General features: G+C 32.5%; 1 protein-coding gene across 5 annotated transcripts in view; it reads left to right on the forward strand.

Moving 5' to 3' along the window:
• The window catches only part of Cntln (centlein), a 313,688-nt gene that overhangs the window by 209,194 nt on the left and 84,127 nt on the right, over window positions 1-20,367 (forward strand). For 3 of the 5 annotated variants that reach the window (XR_005733953.2, XM_078047677.1, XM_005340132.5), the window contains exons 15-18: window positions 3,471-3,994; window positions 15,179-15,359; window positions 16,427-16,517; window positions 16,602-16,825. Coding sequence is in view for 4 of the 5 variants with exons in the window: in XM_078047677.1 (XP_077903803.1) it covers window positions 3,471-3,994; window positions 15,179-15,359; window positions 16,427-16,517; window positions 16,602-16,825 (1,020 nt within the window). In the remaining variant the exon portion in view is untranslated. The remainder of the gene's footprint in view (window positions 1-3,470; window positions 3,995-15,178; window positions 15,360-16,426; window positions 16,518-16,601; window positions 16,826-20,367) is intronic. The other 2 variants (XM_040285836.2, XM_078047678.1) reach the window with 2 other exon arrangements.

Here is a 20,367-nt window from a genome sequence, read left to right on the forward strand (position 1 = left end):
GGGAAACATAAGGGCAGGAGGTCAGAGAGACCTTTCTTCCGAGGCCCTTCCAATGCCCTTTAGTTCAAAGTACTCAGCTTGCCAAAGTACCATTCTTTGGGGTATTGTGTACTGAGCCTAACATATGTAAAATTTTCCTGAATTGTACCCAAACTTAAATAGATGTTAATCAAAAGGAAAATAAAAATCCTCTAATTTCTAGAATTGAAATCTCAAATTTAAGGTATTTACTTACTATATTTGTTTATGTTTTACTTTAATCAAAACTGTAAAGTTTATTTAATGGCTAATCAACATACTTAGAATAAGTAATTATATTTTAGCTCAATAAATTTTAATAGGCAGCTGTTAAGATAATAATAATAGAAACAATAATGATGATAATTGTTTAGAACTTGTTGTTTTCCAGAATTTGTTATGATCTTGTTTTATACTCATAATAAGCCTGCGTAGTAGACATTACTAGTCCTATCTTTCAGATGAGAAAACTAAAGGTAAAATGGGTTAATTATCCTACCAGCTAAGTCATCCAGAGCTGGAAATGAGATACAGACCTCACTCAAAATTCTGTTCCTTCTAATTCACACTGATTCTTATTTATACTTTCATACTAACATTTCCAAAGTCAGTGTTAAGTGCAGCTGATTGTTTGTACAAAATAGTGGTTTTTAAAAATAGAATTCATTCTACATACCCTACCATGGACATGCTAAAATATTTTAAAATGTACTTATGGAAGTATATTGTTTGGGGTAGTCTTTAAAGCCCTACTAAAGGAAGTTAGAGAGACTATAAAGGTAATATTCTTGTTTGTCTGTAGCATATTTTATTAAAGTGGGAATAAAAATTGAATATAGAGTGATTTGGAAAAAGTTACAAGGATCAGCCAGAGTTTATATTTTCTTGAACACTATTTTTTTTTGTCACACTAATCTGCTCTCCAATAGAGTAATTGCATTGAGAAGGCACAACATAATCTCTCTCGTAGAAATACACAAAGATATGTAATAGTCTGGTATAACCTCTACTCTCAGTCAAGAAAAGGTCTAATAAGGGCCGTATCATACTGTGGAATGAAGGGATTAAAATTAGATGAGATTCTTCTTATTATGTTGGTAAATACCCCATGCTCCAGAGTAGGATAGCTAGTCAATAAATGACTGTTCAAATTATTTGAAGCTAGTTGAACTCACAATAAAAATAGGGGGAAATAACAGGATGGATAAATCAAAGATGACCTGAAATTTGTGTTTGGAAGACAATTTTCTATATTCATCATTATAGAGTTCACTAAACTGGGAAATGTTAAGAATATGTACAAGTTTTATCTTATATATTCCTTTTTATTCGGGGGTGGACTTAGGTATGCTCTACCACAGGGCTACATTCCTAGTCCTTTTTTTTTTTTGAAGGTCCTTTTTAAAAAATATTTTATTTACATTTTTTAGTTTTCGGCAGACACAACATCTTTCTTTGTATGTGGTGCTGAGGATCGAACCCGGGTCGCACCCACGCCAGGCAAGCGAGCTACTGCTTGAGCCACATCCCCAGCCCCCCTGGTCCTTTTTAAACATTTTTTATTTTTATTTTGAGACAGGTTTGCACTAAATTGTCAAGGATGGCCTTGAGCTTGCAATCCTTCTGTTTTAACCTCCCAAGTAACTGGGATTACAGGCATGTCCCAACACACCTGACTATCTTGTATGTTTCTGGAATATTGTTAATTCACATCATTTATTGTTGTCATAGTCCCTTCAAGCTGCTATAACTAAATACCAATAAACTGAGTAATTTAAAAACAATGGAAATTTATTCACACAGTTCTGGAGTCTTGGAAGTCCAAGATTAAGGTGTCCACAGATTCCGTGTATTCTTTCTGTTGGTGCTTTCTAGCTATTTCCTAACATGATAGAAGAAGCAAGTTAGCCCTCTAGGGTCTCTTATAAGGACACTAATCCCACTCATGAGGGCCCTGCCCTTATTCCAAATTAGGTTTTAACATAGTTCTGGAGGGATCAAGTATTCAAACTATCAAAGTTATCAAAAATGCTTCTCCCAGACACACACACACACACACACACACACACACACACACACACACACAGTGTAGAGAGGGAAAATATTATCTCCACAGATTTTTAAAAAATACATATGAGGATGTGTAGTTTTTTAATCATTAGATTTCTTGCTTGTCTTCAGTTCTTTCCTGGCTTAATTGTTTTTTCCTTTTCCATATATATTTAAGTAACTCTTCTTAGATGGCTTATAGGATAGTGGAAGGGGGCACAAAATCCTGAATGTGAGTTCCAGTTCAAAGTAGAAAATGTTTATCTGTATATGTAATTAAAGTTTTCAGATTCTCTCTTTGCTGTCTGTTTTCTACTCTGGAAAGATAATCAATGGCTCTATTTACCTCATGTGTTTAAGATGATGAGGAGAGATCATGTTTATGAAACTGTTTTACAAATAGTAAAATATACTTTATAGGTAAGTTTTCCCACATAATCACCACTGCATTTATGTATAATCATTTAGAAATAAATGATTTTGATGTACCATTTTTTTAAAAGCTTCACATAATGGTCATACCCCACTATTTTTTTTTAATTTGACATAAAATGTTCAGTGATTTTGCAATGCAATATGGTAGTAGGGCTTGTTATTTATTTTTCAAGATCTTAATCTAAGTCAACTTCTCCATGAAATTTATATACTCTTAAATCAAGATTAATTATTTTTCCTTGATGCTCAGAGTTTTGGCATTTAGATCATATCCTTTATTAGGTTTAGGTATGCAAATTGTAGTTTTTGAAATTCTTTAAGGTCAGGAAGTGTATTTACCATTGCCGTGTCTTAAAACATGAACCATATTTATTGAAATAAATGGGAAAACTAATTGACATGCAGCTTTGAAATCACTATAATTTTAACTTTTAGACTTTTTTGGTGATTTTTTTTTGTATCACGGGCCACAGTAGGGCCACATGACTACTATAATTACATTTTTTCTGATTTGGAAAAATAGCAGCTGTGATAGGCTGCTTTGTATTTAGTCATCACTTTTTCATATGATAAATGTTGTTTACTAATAGAGTTTCTTCATATATCTGTTTTAATACTCTGTATAAATTGTTTTACTCTGAAAATATTTTTTTCATAATGAGTGAAATATATACTCAAAGCGTTTATGGTCTTAGAAAACTCTGCAGTTTATTAGCATACTTAGTTCTGTGTCACTTTGTATAGAATGTTAACTTCTTTTACCATCTGTCCTATATTCAACAGATGTATTATTGCATTTTTGAATGTATTCATCTATACCATCTTAGAATTATTTAGAAATTAAGTACCTTAGATTTATTTTATCCTTGTGCTCAATGTAATTTTTCTTTCATTAGTTAGAAATGAGAATAAAAATACAGTAATTATGTTTTTTTATTTAAAAAGGTAAATTAAACTCTTTTGTTTAGGTCATTGAGTTGGAAAATCGGCTAAAATCTTTTGAGAAAAGATCAAGAAAATTAAAAGAAGGGAATAAAAAATTAATGAAAGAAAATTATTTCCTGAAATCTCACTTAAAACAGCATCAAGAAGATGCGGAGACTAGAGAAAAAGAGCTAGAAGAGCTACGAAAGAAAAGTGAAGATGTTGAAAAAGACAAAACTGAACTTCAAGGAAAAATCAGTGAGCTACAGAGAGAAGTCGCTTCCCTAAGGAAACAAGTGGCAGAAGCTAATGCATTGAGAAAAGAAAATGAAGGGCTGATGAAATTGCACCATTCAGCAGACAAAGCTGGATTAGAGATTGCCACCACAGAAGGGAGATCTGGACAGTATGATTGTAAGACAACCACGACCAAGGTTAAATTTAAAGCTGCCAAGAAAAAGTGCTCTGTGGGTCGTCACCACACTGTTCTCAATCACTCCATCAAGGTTATGAGTAACGTTTTTGAGAACCTCAGCAAGGACGGCTGGGAGGATGTGAGTGAAAGCAGGTAAGGCTCTCATTAACTTAGCTCTGTGGTGGGGACACCGTGCATATGTAAAGCACTGGCAAATGGAGATTGAATTTCAACTACTGTCGATTTGGTATTCAGAAAAAATACTGTCAGATCCTTTGAAATATCTTGGGAGGTCTTGTTCTGAGCTTATTGACTGAAATTTGCATGCAAAATTAGCCACAACTGCATGAGTATTTGAATAGGTGCCAGGAAACCCAAAAGAAGGCAATGCTTGATTTCTTCCAGTGATGCTATTTTCATGCAGTCATGAGGCTTGAAATTGACAGTTTGGCAGGTTGATTTAATTTGCTGGCCCTTTGCATATTCACCACTGACAGCTAAGGATTCCCAGGCAAGCCTACTAAGTCAGTTTAGTTATCTTGTGACATGCCAACCTGGGAGGAGAAACATTCCCCCCCCCCTAATTTAGTTAGATAAATTTTGAATGACCCATTTCAGCTTGTTACCAGATGTCTACAAGCTGTTTAACATCCTTTAAATTAAGAACCATCTTCACTAATTATTTTATGTATGTATTATGCAAAGTCATTGTACTAACTTTAATTGAATGGTCGTTAAAAATTATTTCTTAAAAGTTATAAAAATTCCTACTCCTTAAATTTTTTAACCCTTAGTAAATTGCAATAGGAAAATACTAAAAATCTATATTATTTCTTTCTCTTATCTGTGGCTATACTTTTATATACACTTGAAGCACAAAGGCAGATCAATGAGACAATACCTCTTTTTCATACCTAGGTAATAGGGAAGTTCACTTTTGCCAGAATTGCTAACAAATTATCAAATTTGCCATAGTTTAAAAATGCCTGTTTCATAGTGGCATATATTTCCCTTTATTTTTCATAGTTTTTGTTTTGTTTTTAAATTTACAGCAGTGGTTCTGGTTTAGATTTGAAAAGACTGTGGATAGTTTTCTTAATCATAGACAACTGAAAAATTTTTGAAACATATTTCCAAACTAGTATAAAGGCAAAATGGTATGATACCATACCTAATCCATAATAAGGGTTAGGGCTGACATTACTATGATAAAAGACATATAAAAAAAGAGGAAAACATAATAGTTTATTTAATCAGTTTTACATGATAAGGTAGCCTTCAGACTGAAGACTCGAAGACTCATGTAAAACTCCATTTTTATGCTTAGATTAGATGAAGAGTAAATAGTTACATAGAGATGTGATTAGACTGAAGGTTATAGTCTAATATAATAAACCAAAGGGGAGTTACAAGGCAAGATGTGTGTATTCATATTCTTCTTAGCCTCTTTTCTTGGCATTCTTTCTTCCTTGGTGTAAGGTAGGACCCTTTTTGGAATGAGGGTCTTATGATCTATTACACACAAGATAAGTGAGAGAATTTCTTTGCAGTTAGCTTCTCCACCTTTAGTTATTAAAGTGGAGAAGGTTAAAGTAATATGTTTTAAGCTTTATGGTCTGTTTTGGGGAAAAGGGTTTCTAGTTTCTGTCAACTGCCTCAGGGAAAAATAATTCTGGTCTGTGACTTATTGGGAGAATGAAGAGTCAGAGATATGAGGGTAGGAGAAGTTCAGAAAGACTTTGTTCTGAGTCTGCTTCTCAGTCTTCTATGTCCTTTAGTATTTAGGATGCCAAATTTCCATACTTTGGGATATTATTTTCTGAGCCCCAAAATTGTTTTATATTATAATCACCTGGAGGTCTCATAAAATTTCAAAGTTCATTCTACACTTCAGACTAATTATGACTTTGGGGCTGGGATGTGGGCCTCGGCATATTTTGAAATGTCCTATCTGATTCCAATGTGAAGATTAGTTTGGGAACCCCTGTTTTAAATGTTCATAAAGTCAAACTCTTTGTCTTTAGTTAGGATAAAACACTCAAAAAAACAAATTTACGAAGTTAAAGCCAAGGATCAAATCTATATTCCCATTTTCTTAATATCTCTTTTCATGTTCTTCCATGTTATCAAAAGCTATTGGAGATAAAATCCTACCTAACTTAAAACCCACTAATCATTTATTTGTATCTTCAAGGAAATTATACTTTTAGCTGTAAGTTGTACTTTAGCCATGTAGTACTGCTATACCATTCATAACATAAAAATGCAGTTTACTTATGTGTGAACATGCTTGTGTTAATAGTATATGAAAAATATACTCAGTTATAATTTCATCATATTAGTACATGTTTATAAAATCATATATTTTTAGAGATGCAGCACAGTATATTTGTTAAAATATTGGAATTTAGATTAAGTGTTACATTTCCCGCCTGACAGAACACTCTCAGGAATCATTCAGCTGCAAAGAATTCTCAGACAATTAGAAAGCCTACAGTGGAACTCCAGGGATTTCAGAAGATTTTATTTATTTTAATTTTTTGTAGACCAAAATATTGTTTGGTTACTGAGAAAAATGGAAGTTAATCATATTTATTATACAAATTTTATGTGTGTGTATGTATACACATATATACATATATAGTATACATTTAATACATAAATATATATATATTTATGTATCTGTATATATAAGTACATTCTATAGTTCTCTATTGTTCTTCAACAAAGAATAACAGAGAAGGTAACAGAAAAGCTCTCAGCCCTCACCTGTCTTTAAGTAGGACATAAATTTATGTAGGTATTCCACCTTCCCTCTCTACCAGGATGGACAAAAATTAATCATTGGAGAGACTTTTAATCCTAATCAGCCTGAGAATGGCTTCAGAAAATCTACATACCAAACTTTACCAACTGGCACATATTGACCATTAATTTCTTACATACTTACCTGCCCACAGTTTTGCTACCTCTTGGGACTTTGTTTCTTTTCTTTTGTCAAGTCACTACTCTAAAACTTTATTGTTTGTTGAAGATACAATGATAAGATGGAATTCTAAGATACCTCTTGGAGCTACTCACACCTTGATACTCCCATGCTATTTCCATGTTGCAGGTGTGATACACAATGTGACTGTGGTATTTCTGTGTTACATGTGTGATACACATTGATGAAACTGTTTGTTTTTCTCTTATTAATATGTCTTTTGTTATGGTGGCTCCAGTAGAGAACTTAGAAGCGTAGAAGGAAAACAATTATTTTTTCATCCCTACAACTAAAATGTCTACATAAATTTTCTCTTACTAAATTCTTTACTTACTTGCCTTGTTACTTTCCCAAACATATCACAAACATTTGTGATTCTCTTTCTTTACCCTAACTTTCTGTCTTTTCCTGCCAATGTATTTTATTTTCATTCAAAATTATTTTAAAATACACTAATAATCTTTAACATTCTTTCTTATTTCTTGTTTAAGAAATAGCTCATGCCATTTAGATTCTTTCAGAGTTTTCAGCCTTAAAGTCTTTTTTATCTTTCTTCCATTATCAGCTTTTAAAAATAGATGTCTCCTGTTGGTGGAGTTCAGGACACCCTACTCAAAAATATAGCTGAAGGAATTTAAGAAATGTCAGGTGCTGGAAGAACTCTCCATTTTTCTTCCCTGAAACAAGCCATAAGATCCTTATATTAGAGATACCCTTTATATCCCTGGTAGAAATGACCATCCTTATCTCCAAAGAAGAGGAATCTGAATGAAGAGGCCTTGCAAAAATGTTCCCCGATTTTTTACAGTTAGCTCATATTTCTTTATAAAGTGTCCTATGTCATGTAAAACTTACATCAAACAGATTCTCTGAGAATATTAGACAGGTAAAGAAAAAAAATACTTTTTTTCTCAACTATCTCTACTTATTTACAATAATTATAGCAATTAGGTACATAGAACCTTTAGCTACACTGTTCAAACCTTGGCTCTAATATCCTCACTTTGTAACTATAGTCACATTATTTGACCTGACCATGACTCAGTCTTTTCATATATAAAACAAGCATAATATAGAAACTTGGAGGAGACAAAGTTTATTTTGGCTCATGGTATTGAAGGTTCTGTCCATGGTGGGTTGACTTCATAACTCTGGGCCCAAGCATCATGGTAGAATGTCTCTGTGGAAGCAGGAAGCAATATTCAGGGAAAGCCAGAAAGAAATGAGAAGCATGAAGGGACCATAAGGACGATGCCGCCTTCCTAGATACATACGCTCTACCCAGTAACCCACCATATCCAACCATGTTCTGTTTTTTCATTCAAACTAGTATGGAACGATTAGGTTACAGCTTTCTCAATCCAATCATTTCACTCCCAAACATTCTTGCATTAACACAGGAACTTTGGGGGGACTCTTCATATCCAAGCCATAATATTCCATCCCTGGCCCATAAAAGCTCATGTCCATCTTACAAAATGTGTTAGTCCACCTCCAAGAGTCCCATAGTCTTAACAGTTCCAGTGTTGCCCAAAAGTCCAAGTCCAAAGTCTCCAGTGAAATTCAAGGCAAACTTTTGGCTGTGGCCCTTGTGAAATTCAACAGCAAGTTACAGATATCCAACATACAGGAGCACAGGATAAACATTCCCATTCCAAAAGAGAGGAATAGAGGCATAGAAATAGAAAGAAGGGATAGGACCAAATGTAATCAAAACCCAGTTAGACAAAGGTCCCATAACTTCACATACATCATCTAGGACACATGGCTGTGAGATATGCTCTCCAAAGGGCTTAGGTAGTCCCACCCCTTTGACCTTGCTGGTTGCAGTGCACCTAGGCTCTCATCTAGCCTGATTATCCTCACAGCCAGCAGATTTAATTGATAGACAGTCGACATTACAGGCATATCTTAATTTCTGGGATATCTATTTGGGCTTTGACCTTACCTTCACATCTTCACACATCACTCTCTCAAATGCCAGCCTGCAGGGATTATAACCCTATTACACTTTACCTGGCCTTCTAAACCTTCCTGTGAAATCTCAGTGAAAGCCTCCATGACCCCTTAACACAAGAATCCTGCATTCCTACAGAATCAGCACCGTATGATTGATGCCGAAATCTGTGTCAAGTTCCTACAATACCTGGGCCCATTGCATGGTGAAACATCTTCCTAGGCCCCCCTAAGTAAGTAGGATGCCTTCTCAAAGAAATTTTCTTTTCTGCATCCATGAGCAATGGATGTGGTCTTGCAAATTCCTGAAATTTCAGGAAGCGTTTGTCTCTGCAAAGTACTTAGCATCTCCTAAGGAGCTGTATTCTTTTCAACAAGCATACTTTTGTTGGTCCCAGTTTTATAAATACTTCTATGGACAAACTGCAAGTTTTAAAATCCGTTAGTTTTGTTTTCTGCTCCTTATTTTCACAGTCAACCTGGCTAAAAGGTGCTAGCAATATCCATACTACTGACTGCTATCCTTCCTTGAAATTTTATCTGCCAGATTAATTAATCCATTACTTTTGAAATTCAGTCTCACACAAAGTCTCAGGACAGGGGCAAAATTCAGACAAGTTCTTTGCTAAAATATAATGTGAGTGGCCTAGTCCAGTTCCCAAGAGTCCTTAATTCCCTATGAAACCTTATGAACACAGACAGCATTCTTTTTGGCATTCTGATCTTCTGAGCTCCCACAAGAATCACCCATTAAGCTCTGCTTACAACATTCTGAACTTTTCTACACTGCATTTCTAAACTTTTCTAAATTCTTCCCACAAACCATTTCCAAAGGCTTCTGAACCGTATAGTCAGGTTAGTCCCCTCAGTGACCTCACTTCTCAGTACCAAAGTCTGTTTAAGTCAGTTTTGCATCACTGACAAAAATACATGAACAAACAACATGAGAAGAGGGAAAGTTTGTTTGCCTGACAGTATCAGAAGTTCAGTCCACAGTTGGAATTGGAATTATCCTTTGCTCTAGGCCCAAGTTGAGGCAGTACATCATAGTGAAAGGTCTTGGTATATGCTGGGTGCTCCATTCGTGGCTGGCCAGGAGTAGTGAGATGTTGGAAGAGACCACAGGGAAGATGCAGCTTTCCAGTTCATGCCCCCAGTGACTTGCCTCTTTTAGACATGCTCCATCTGCCTATAGTCTGTCCATTCAAATTAGGATGGACTAATTAGGTTACAGCTTTCAGAGTCCAGTTATTTCATCTCTGCATTAACACAGAGCTTTAGGGTCATATCTAAAATCCAAACCATAATAAATTTGATTTGTTTGTTATTAACATTACAATGAATATTTTTTTTATAATCCCCAACTCCCCTCCCATGCTCAGAAAACTTCTCAGTGTATGTCTGTATTTTTATTCATGCATTCATTTCATTCATTCTCTTATTCCCAATGATAGACAAAGATGCTTAAACTCCTTCAACAAAATATATTTTCTTACATGGCAAAAATTGTCTGCCTACAATTATCAGTACAGTTCTTTTTAGTCCTATGTTTTAGTGATATTAATAGATTCATCAAATGAATGTTTTATGAACATCTCTTAGTAAACCTGTTTAGACCATAACAATTTTATTTCTCAAGCTGATTTTAATTCTATCCATGGTACTGGCATGGTACAATTATAGCATGGAGTTAATGGAGCCATTAGTTTTCTATTGCAAGAGTTCTTTTCCTTTCCTTCCCTCCCTTCTTATCCCCATTCTGTAATTGTCCCATTACTCTGATGTTCTTTTCCTTTGCTCAGCAAAAGCTTTTTAGTTTGATATAATTCTTTTTTTTCTATTTTTGCTTCTTTTCGTGTGCTTTTAGTATGCTTCCTCACAAATCATTTTCCATTACAATGTTCTGAAGTACTTTCCCTGTTTTCTTCTAGTAGTTTCATAGATTAGGTCTTATATTTCAATAACTAAGCCACTTTGGGTTAATTTTTATAATTGCATGTGGATAGCCAATTTTTCCTGCATTCTTTATTAAAAAAGCATGTTCTGAGCTCTTTTGTTGAAAATAAGTTGATGTTTTGATTAATATAGCTTTGTAGTATATTTAAGGATTTAAAGTCAGATACTTTAATGACCTGATGCTTCCTGCTTCACCCTTAAGAGGGCGTTAGCTATTCTGATCTGTGTGTGTGTGTGGGGGGTATATTTCATATAAATTTTAGCTCCCCCCCTAGTTTTGTTAAGAATATCATTTAGTTTCTTGATAGAAATTGAATCAAATCTATGGATTGCTTTGGGTGGTATGGACATTTAAAAATAGTAATTCTTTCAATCCATGGACACAGGATGTCTTTTCATTTTAGTGAGTCTTTTTCTACTTTTTTCATGAGTGTTTTATAATTTTCATTGTAGAGATTTTTCATCTCTAGTTAAATTTATGCCTAGGTGTTTTATTTTATTTGTAGCTATTATATATGTGATTGTTCTCTTGATTTTATTTCAGGTAATTCACTACTAGCATGGAACAACCCTACTGATATTTGTATATTGATTTTATATCCTGCAACTTTACTGGAATTTTTTATTAGTTCTCCTAGTTTCTTGGGTAGAGTGTTTGGGGTTTTCTATGTATAAAATCATGTCATCTGCAAATAGTACAATTGACTTCCTCTTTTTCATTTGAATGAATGGTCTTTCTTTTTCTTGCCTGGTTGTTCTGGCTAGGGGTTCCAGTACTATGTGAATAAAAGTAGTAGAAATGGCATCTTTGTCTTATTTTAGGTCACAAAGCAAATCTTAGCAAATACAAAGAGAGAGAGAGAGAGAGAGAGAGAGAGAGAGAGAGAGAGAGAGAGAGAGAGAGAGAGAGATAATACCTTGCCTTCTAATCATATCATAATAATGAAATGAAATTAGAAATTAGAAATCAAGTTAGAAATCAGTGGTAATATAAAAAACAGAAACCACTCTAATACCTGGAGATTGAATAATACACTTTTGAATGATTAATGGATAGCAGAAGAAATCAGGCCATAAATTAAAAAAATTCTTAGAAGTAAATGAGAATAGTGATACAACATATCAAAATATCTGGGAGAACATGAAGGCAGTTATAAGAAGAATGTTCATATCATTGAGCTCATACACTAAAAAATAGAAAGATCCTAAATAAATAATCTAAACATCTCAAGACCCTAGAGAAGAATAAACCAACACCAAATCAGTAGAAAACAAGAACTAATTAAGATCAGAAATTAATGAAATTGAGAATAAAAAAAAAGATCATCTAAACAAAGAGTTGATTTTTTGAAAGGATTAACAAAATCGATAACCCATTAGCTAAACTAACCAAAAGAAAGAAAAATTGATAAAGCCTTAGCCAAACTAAAATGATTCTTTATAAGATCACCACCACATTGCCAAATCCAGAGTTCCATTCTCAGTCCTTTACTTACTTGAAGTATCAGGAGCATTTTACACAGTTAATTTCTACTTCCTCTTATTCTTCTCTATACCATACTCTTTATGTTCTTCTCCTTGAGGTTTAACCACTGTTTCATTCATTCATTCCTGCCTCTCATCTGTTTTCAAGGACTTCAGTCCTTGAATATATTCTTTGTTTTTTTCTGTACTCCTTTGTGATCTCATAGTCTCTATTCATACTATCCTTATATATTTAATTTTCATTTTTATGCTAGTTTCCTCAAAATGTATGTGTCTAGATTAGATCTCATTTCTGAATTTTAGACTTGTAAATTTAACAGCTTAACAACATACTTGGGTGTCTAATAGCCTTAATCTGCATGCCTGAGCTCCACCACACCTAACCTATTTCAGATGCTATCTCTCTCTTCCTAACTAATGCTAATTCTATCCTACAGTTACTCTGATCAAAATCTTAAAATCATCCCAGATTCCTGTCTTTCTTTCATTCCTCACATTAATTCTTTTTCTAAAAATCCAGAATTCATCCACTTCTTATTATTTCTATAGCTGCATTTTCATCTGCCTGGCTTACTTCAGAAAGTTTCCGGTTTCCCCACTTTCAACCTTGTCTTTAATCCATGTTTAGTGTGTTCTACCCACACTATACTTCTTGTTATATTTTGCAAGCAGAAACTTCCACATCAATGATTTTATTTTGATGTATCTTCTGTGTGGAATACATTTCTCTAAATATCTACACAATTAACTACTCTTAAGAGTAATGTTACTAGTAATATTACTAGTGGCCAATTCATTTCAAATTGCAACCTTGTCACATTTTACCTCCTGTACTCTGGATTTATTCCTCTTACTTGCTCATTTTTTTCCAGCCACATTTATTATCTTATAATGTGCTCTATGATATTTCAAATTTATTGTGTTTATTGTTTCCTCTGTGACAAATTATAGAATTTGTTCATCAGTATGTTTCACATGCATGAAAGATTGTAGTCATTCAGTAAATATTTTTTGAAAATGAATAAGTGAAAATTTATACAGAAAGAGAAGCATTATGCCCCATCTCCAGCTCACCCTCCACCAAGGGTCTTTTCATTTAGCTTTTAAAGTTTCTTAAAAGTGTCTATTGTTAAATATTTTGAATTTCTGCTAAATTTGGATAAAAAGAAAAGAGAATCTCTTTTGTATTATATTTTATATAATAATAGAATGCCTAAGCATATGGATTCTTCTGTTCTAATCCAGACATACTTAATTTCAGCATATTGAAATAACTTGTACAGTTGACCAATTTCTGTTGAGTTTTTAAAAGGGGAACCCAAATGGTTAAAGAGTACGGAAGTCAGATAAGTGTGGTTCTAATATTCAAAAACAGGAAGAAGGAAAATTATATTATTGGTAGTTTGGGCAATAAATCCTACATAAAGTGCTAGGACATAATAAAAGGTCAATGTGTGAATGTTTCCTGAAAGCAGCAGTGATTTCTTGGTCCCAGCATGGGTACTTAATGCGGATTCTTAGCAGACTAACCTGTATCTTCTTAACATGATTAAACTAAATACAGTATATCTGAATCCAACAAAGCATGTTTATCAAGTTTGTTAATAGTATGACATTGAAAGCAGAAGAAAGTACCTTGCAGTATAGAATCGAGATCCCCAAAGATCTTAGTAGACAGGAAGATATAATTATACAAAACATTCCAGGGTAGTTTACTTGGAAAATGCAATTCTTCCACTGCCTAAATGGAGAAATATGTGATTTTGAAAGTAACTCTGTAGAAATATTTTAGAAGGTTTTGTTAAATCTAGTATGAGTCTATTTGAAATGTACATGTCAGAAAAGCTTAAACATAGTTTGAATTTGCATCTACCAGAAGTTCTGTAAGTACCTCTTATAGTGTACAGTACTTAGAATATTAAATCCTGGACACAGTGCTTCATAAGGTTAGGCTGGAGCACATTCAAAAATGATGAGAATGGTAAAGCATCTCTAAAGCATATGAATTAGGGACATTAGAAGAAGCTAGGAATGTTTTACTTTAAGATGTCTCAAACAACAAGTAACAATATCATAATAGTTAAAAGATCATCTATTTGTAAAAGAGACTTAAATGTTGCATTCAATGTCAAAACTTCTAATATCCCTTGATTAATTTTTTCCTCTTTATCATATCTCTGTTAGCATACTAATATTTTATTTATTCCTCTTATTGGTTTCCCCCAGTCCTTACTGTGATAAAAGTTACATGAAGGAAGAGATTTTTGTTTTCTGCTTATTTGCTTATTGCTAAAAGAGTACCTGGCCCATAGTTAGTATCTGACAAGTATTTTATTGAATAATGAATAGCCATAAGGAATGAAATTGGAATTGACAAGTGAAAGCCTAAGAGATTAACATTTTATCACAGATAAATAAAAAATTTCTGTTAGAAAAACTAAACCAGCCAGGCATGTTGGCACACACCTGTAATCCCAGCAACAACTCAGAAAGCATAGGCAAGAGGATAGCAAGTTCAAGATGACCTTCAGCAATTTAGCAAGACCCTGAGCAACTTAGTGAGGTTCTCAAAAAATTTGTTTTAAAGGGCTGGGAATGTAACTTAATGATAAAGCACTCCTGGGTTCATTCCCCAGTGAACTTGCCCCACCCCCCCAGTTAAAAATTAAACCTTTTTGCTTGGCTCATTCTCTAAATCTGGAAATACTAAAGGATGTGTTTCCTCAATTAATATTTGTTAGAATGCTAAATATCTATTTTCTTCATGAGATCCTATAATTTTATAAAACATATTTAAACCAATTTTCCTGTTAAACAGTGAGAACCAGTAAATGCCCAAATGAAACAGCTTTATATATAATCTATTTATAATATTATTTGTTTTTAAAAGAAGCAAAGCACATATAACAGATATTTTTGGGTTTTATCTTCCGTATTACTCCATTTTAAAAAAGCAGTGATTCTGAAACACAGACCTCTCAAAATTTGGGAACAATTATTGTGGAAACATCGCAGAAAATAAGTCCTATAGAAGATGGAAGAGACCAGAAAGAAAGTGATCAAACAGAAGACATCCAAACACAAGGGAAGGAATTAGTACAAACAAATTCAAATATAGATGGCAAGACCCCAAAGGTATATGACACAATTTTCTTTAATATTCAATTTGTTCTTAATTTGATCTTATGCTTCATCAATAAGTTTTGCCAGTGATTAAATTTGAATCCTTAAAAATTTGTCTTCTTTGAAGTACACTATTCACTTCTGTATAACTATTTATAATATTTATATATAGTTATATATAACTATATAATCACTTTTGTATAATTTTCAATTTCCTAGTTTTTAATATCATAAATATATAATGGAAGTAAATACTATGAATAACTTGTAACTTATTTATATCTCAGCCAAAAAAATAGTAATAAACTCATTATTGTTTTAGATTGTGTGAAATATATACCAAGTAAAGAAATGTCTACTTTTATATTAGCCTTTGTAATTATAAGGTCATTTAATCTAACTGTTACACCTGCTGATTGACTGATGATTATAGAGATTACCAGTTTGCTATGTATTAATTGAAGATTTTCTTTAGTTTCAGCCATTGTGGGCAGCTTAATTAATTTATAAATGAAAATAACTCATAACATCATTCATATAGTAAGAATGTGTTAAGTTCTTGGATTAGATCTATGCATATTATTGGTAGTCAGAAAATAAATTGACTAAATTATAGCAAGTATTTGGAAAATATTAGATTCCCTCACTAGCCCTAAAATAATTAACTATACTTAATCACTTCCCTTCTTTTCTTTATAATTTTAATTCTGTTAAAGTTGAGGTTAATTTCCTGTTTTTCAACTTTATGAAATCTAAATCGTCTTTCTTTCCTTCAGTATTTTGCAGTGTTAGTTCATTTTCATTGCTGTGGATAGTATTTCATTGTTCAAAGATACAACAGTTTATCCATTCTACTGTTAAAATTAGGTTTTTGTTAAGGAATTTACTCCTAATTTATCTTTCTTATTAAAAATAAATAATTTTATTCATGCACTCCATAATTGAAATGTGAATTATAGAATTTTATTGTCTAGAACTCATATATATTTTTAAGTAAAGAGACATTGTACTTATTATGTTGGTTCATTTGACATTTTTATTGAATAATAACCCATTTTTTCTGAAACTTTCAAATTTAGGATATTTTTCATTATAATAATACAAAAAAAACAGCATTTCAGAAGAATGGTAATATGCCAAAAAGTTTACATACAGTAGTTCCTACCAGAGGTAAGAATACATGTGAAATTAACAGTATATCTTTTAAAATTTAATACAATTTTAAAGTATTATCAACAACATTATTTTTAATAGTTAACAGAGAAAAGTACAAAAATGTAACTGCCCAGAAATCAAGTACCAACATTATTTTATTACGAGAACGAATTATATCTCTGCGACAACAAAACAGTGTACTTAAGAATGCCAAAAAAACAGCAGAATTATCTGTTAAAGAATATAAAGAAGTTAATGAAAAGCTCCTCCATCAACAGCAGATATCTGATCAGCGATTTCAAACAAGCAAACAAACAATAAAGGTAAAGAGAACTTTAAGGTTGAACTATAACAGATGATTACAAAAAATGGTATTTTGTTTTACATGTTATTCATATTAGTGTTAGGCATGTGTCTGAGTTAAAAAAAAACAGGTAGTAATCTAGAGTAGTTCATTACTATTATATATATATAGTATAATTACTAGACCTCTTTAGTAAGGTCCATATTAAGGGATTAACTACAAGAGGGAGGGAACTCCAAATCACAAAGTCTCTTAACTAGCATTTCTTTCCTGCTTAGGTTCTTTTTCCTTCTTTTAAACTTTTTAAAATATTTTCTATTATGTTATTACTTAGTTTTGAAAAGCAGTCTTCATAAATGCATTTAGCTTACCCTTTTACTCATGCCTAAAATTTTGATTTATGATTATAAATTAGATTATTAAGCTTGTATATTCTTCAGTCACTCTTGCAAATACTAGTATAAAATGTGAAGGCTTTAATGTAATTATATATCTTAATGTGTCCAATAACCTGTCTGTGTTTCTTTTACTCAGGTGAAATTTTTTTTGGCTTAATTTTTAGGCACATTACACCTTTATCCTAATTATCATAAATTATTCTTTATGCAAGTAAAAAAGAAAAGACTGTTCCTTGGTTCTACATTCTTAAAGATACTTACTTATATGTGAAATGATTTGTTGGAAATTTGTTATTTTACACAGAAAATATCATTTTATCATATTAAAAAGTAATTTTAAATAACTATCACATAATTTAAAATTCTAGTTAAATTTTCTAATATCTAGTGCTTTGATTCAAACAATACTTACACATTTTTTAATTATAAATGACTACTGTTACACTAGAAGTACTAATTAGAATTACATTGTGACTTCATTTCCAGGGTAGCCTTATACCCACACTTTACCTGTATTCCAAAATTACATTGAAAGTTTGAGGACTTCACAGGTTTGGCCCTTGGAAATTCTCAAGTGGGACATCAGATATAAATGAGCTCTGTGTTAAAAATTTAGAGACATTCACTGGTACTACAAACAATGGTGTTGGGAAACAGTTCCCAAAATGATTTGATGAACCTGTATTTATTTTACCTGGTGATTTTTTTTTCTTTTTTTTTCTTTCTCTCCTTAGTTTATTTTTCTTCATTTCTTTTGCTTCCTTTCTTTTTTTTTCCTGCCCTTCCTTATTACTTCCTTTCCTAGTTAAATGATATTTTGTTTCCTATCTCACCATGGTAGAAAAAATATGTATTTCTAAGTTTGTGTGTGTGTGTGTGTAAATAGCTTAGTGACATGAAAGTATTGTTTTTAAAAAAAGAAATAAAAACAATTTTTAAGTCCAGTTAGTCTTTAATGTACAGTTGAGAATACGACACAGACCATCATGTCATGATTAATGAAAAGTCATTTCCAGTGAGAGTAGGATGGAACAAAACTCAACAGACCATTCCAGGAAAGAAAAACAAACCTATCTTCTCCACTTCATTATAGTCATGCATAACATAACATTTTGGTCAATGACAAAAAAAATCTATAACAGTAGTCCCCCAAAATTATATTTCCTAGTGATATTATAGTCATCTTAGTTGTTTAAGTACACACTGTGATATTCACACAATGAAAAAATCACCTAACAGTGTGTTCTCAGAATATATCTCCATTGTTGAGCAACATATGACAGTACATCAAAAACATTTAAATACTTCAATTTTTCTTAAATAATATAGTAGAACATGACTAGTAAAAATAAGTTCTGAGATTGTCAGATCAGAATTTTTACAAAAGCAATTTTCCTTGTTCTCTTTGGAATAGGAATTTCTTTTATTGAGAGGTTGAAGGAGAAAAAAGGCAAAAGAGTATTCTAGGGATTTAACTAAAAAGTGTATAAGAAATACATTGTTTTCATTCTTGGCAACAATTCTAATTTCATTTCTTGTAGGTACCATACATGGTAGTTGCAAGTAAGAAATCCACACCAGAGAGTTTGACTACATTATTTATTTATTTATTTACTTACTTACTTACTTAGGTACCAGGGATTTAACCCCAGGGGCAGTTAACCACTGGGTCACATCCCCAGCCCCTTTTTTTGTTTTTATATTTTATTTAGAGAGGATCTCACTGAGTTGCGTAGGGCCTCACTAATTTGCAGAAGCTCTCTTTGAATTTGTGACCTTCCTGCCTCAGCCTCCAGTGCACTGGAATTACAGGTCTGCATCACCGCACCTGGCTTCAACTACTTTTAAAGTTAATCATCATGTGGTATAAGAATTACTAAAATTAATACATGGGTCATATGCATTTTAGAGAGGATATGACATAAAAGATCAAACGAGTTGCTTTCACATGCATTTCTCCTGGAACCCTACATGGGAAGTTATCTGCAAATCACTAAAATTTTAGCTATTTCCAGTCTCATGTATTGCAAGATGAATGTCATGCATTTGCTACCATTATACATGTAGCTTACATTTTATTGTTTATATGTAATTATCCTTTTCAGTGCAGCTTTTTTAAATGTTCGAAAATAAAAAGGCATCTAATAATAAAGGAAGTGCTTCTGGAAAGGATGAAAATCATACTTTAGTAATTTCTCACTTCAAACATATTTATGAACTCAAATGTAATTAGTGACGAATTAAAGTAAGATTTCAGTTGATATTCTATACATATGGAAAAAAAACAGCATGGTAATTAAATTTAAAATTCCCTACCGATAAAGTAATCTCTCAAATCTTATATAGGTATAGACATTAGAGAATGCCTGCAAAGGGGAGCTGGCATCTTATCTTTCAGATTTTCTGTTTCTTAGCTCATAATGTTAGTGATTTCCTTCACTATGCTGTCCTCATTGCCATCCAGTTCCCTAATTAGGTACCTAAAGACTTGGGGCTATACAGTCTTGCACTGGAGCCTCCTGAATCATGAACTAAATAAACTTTCTTAAGTGAGTTGCCTAAGATTCCATTTTAGTAATGTGAAGCTTGCTGATGCACTATTTGGGTTTTTTTGTTTTGTTTTGTTTTGTTTTTATTTTTTAGCATTTTACTTTAAAGATATGAATGATGGATAGGTAATATTTTACAAGTAGGAGCTAAGGAGTAAAGCAGATAAATGGCAAGTTTGTGATTCCCAAATGCAGGTATTCTAAATGCCATTGTATGATAATCCAAACCTATATTGACATGCACTATATAGCTTTATTCTGAGCTTTGTTCTATACATTGAAGATATAATTGGCCTTGATAAGCTATTTCCAAGACAAAATAACTATAAAACTTATGTATTTATTTCATATTCTATGTTGTTGCCAGAGTTTTGAATATATAAATAAGAAATATTCACACCCTTTTAGTATGAGGAAAATGTTACACATATATAATGTGTAATTTTACAGATTTATTTATTAATGTTTCCTAGTTCTTACTAATTTAGACAAAAACCAGGAAATAAAAATATTTTGATAGACTAGACATTCAAACATGAAATATTAACTTTCCTGTAGTGGATTTTAGAAAAGAGATGCATAAAATTTTAAATCATGCATAAGAAATATCCTTA

Source organism: Ictidomys tridecemlineatus, chromosome 4 (genome assembly GCF_052094955.1).
Source record: "Ictidomys tridecemlineatus isolate mIctTri1 chromosome 4, mIctTri1.hap1, whole genome shotgun sequence".
NCBI lineage: Eukaryota > Metazoa > Chordata > Mammalia > Rodentia > Sciuridae > Ictidomys > Ictidomys tridecemlineatus.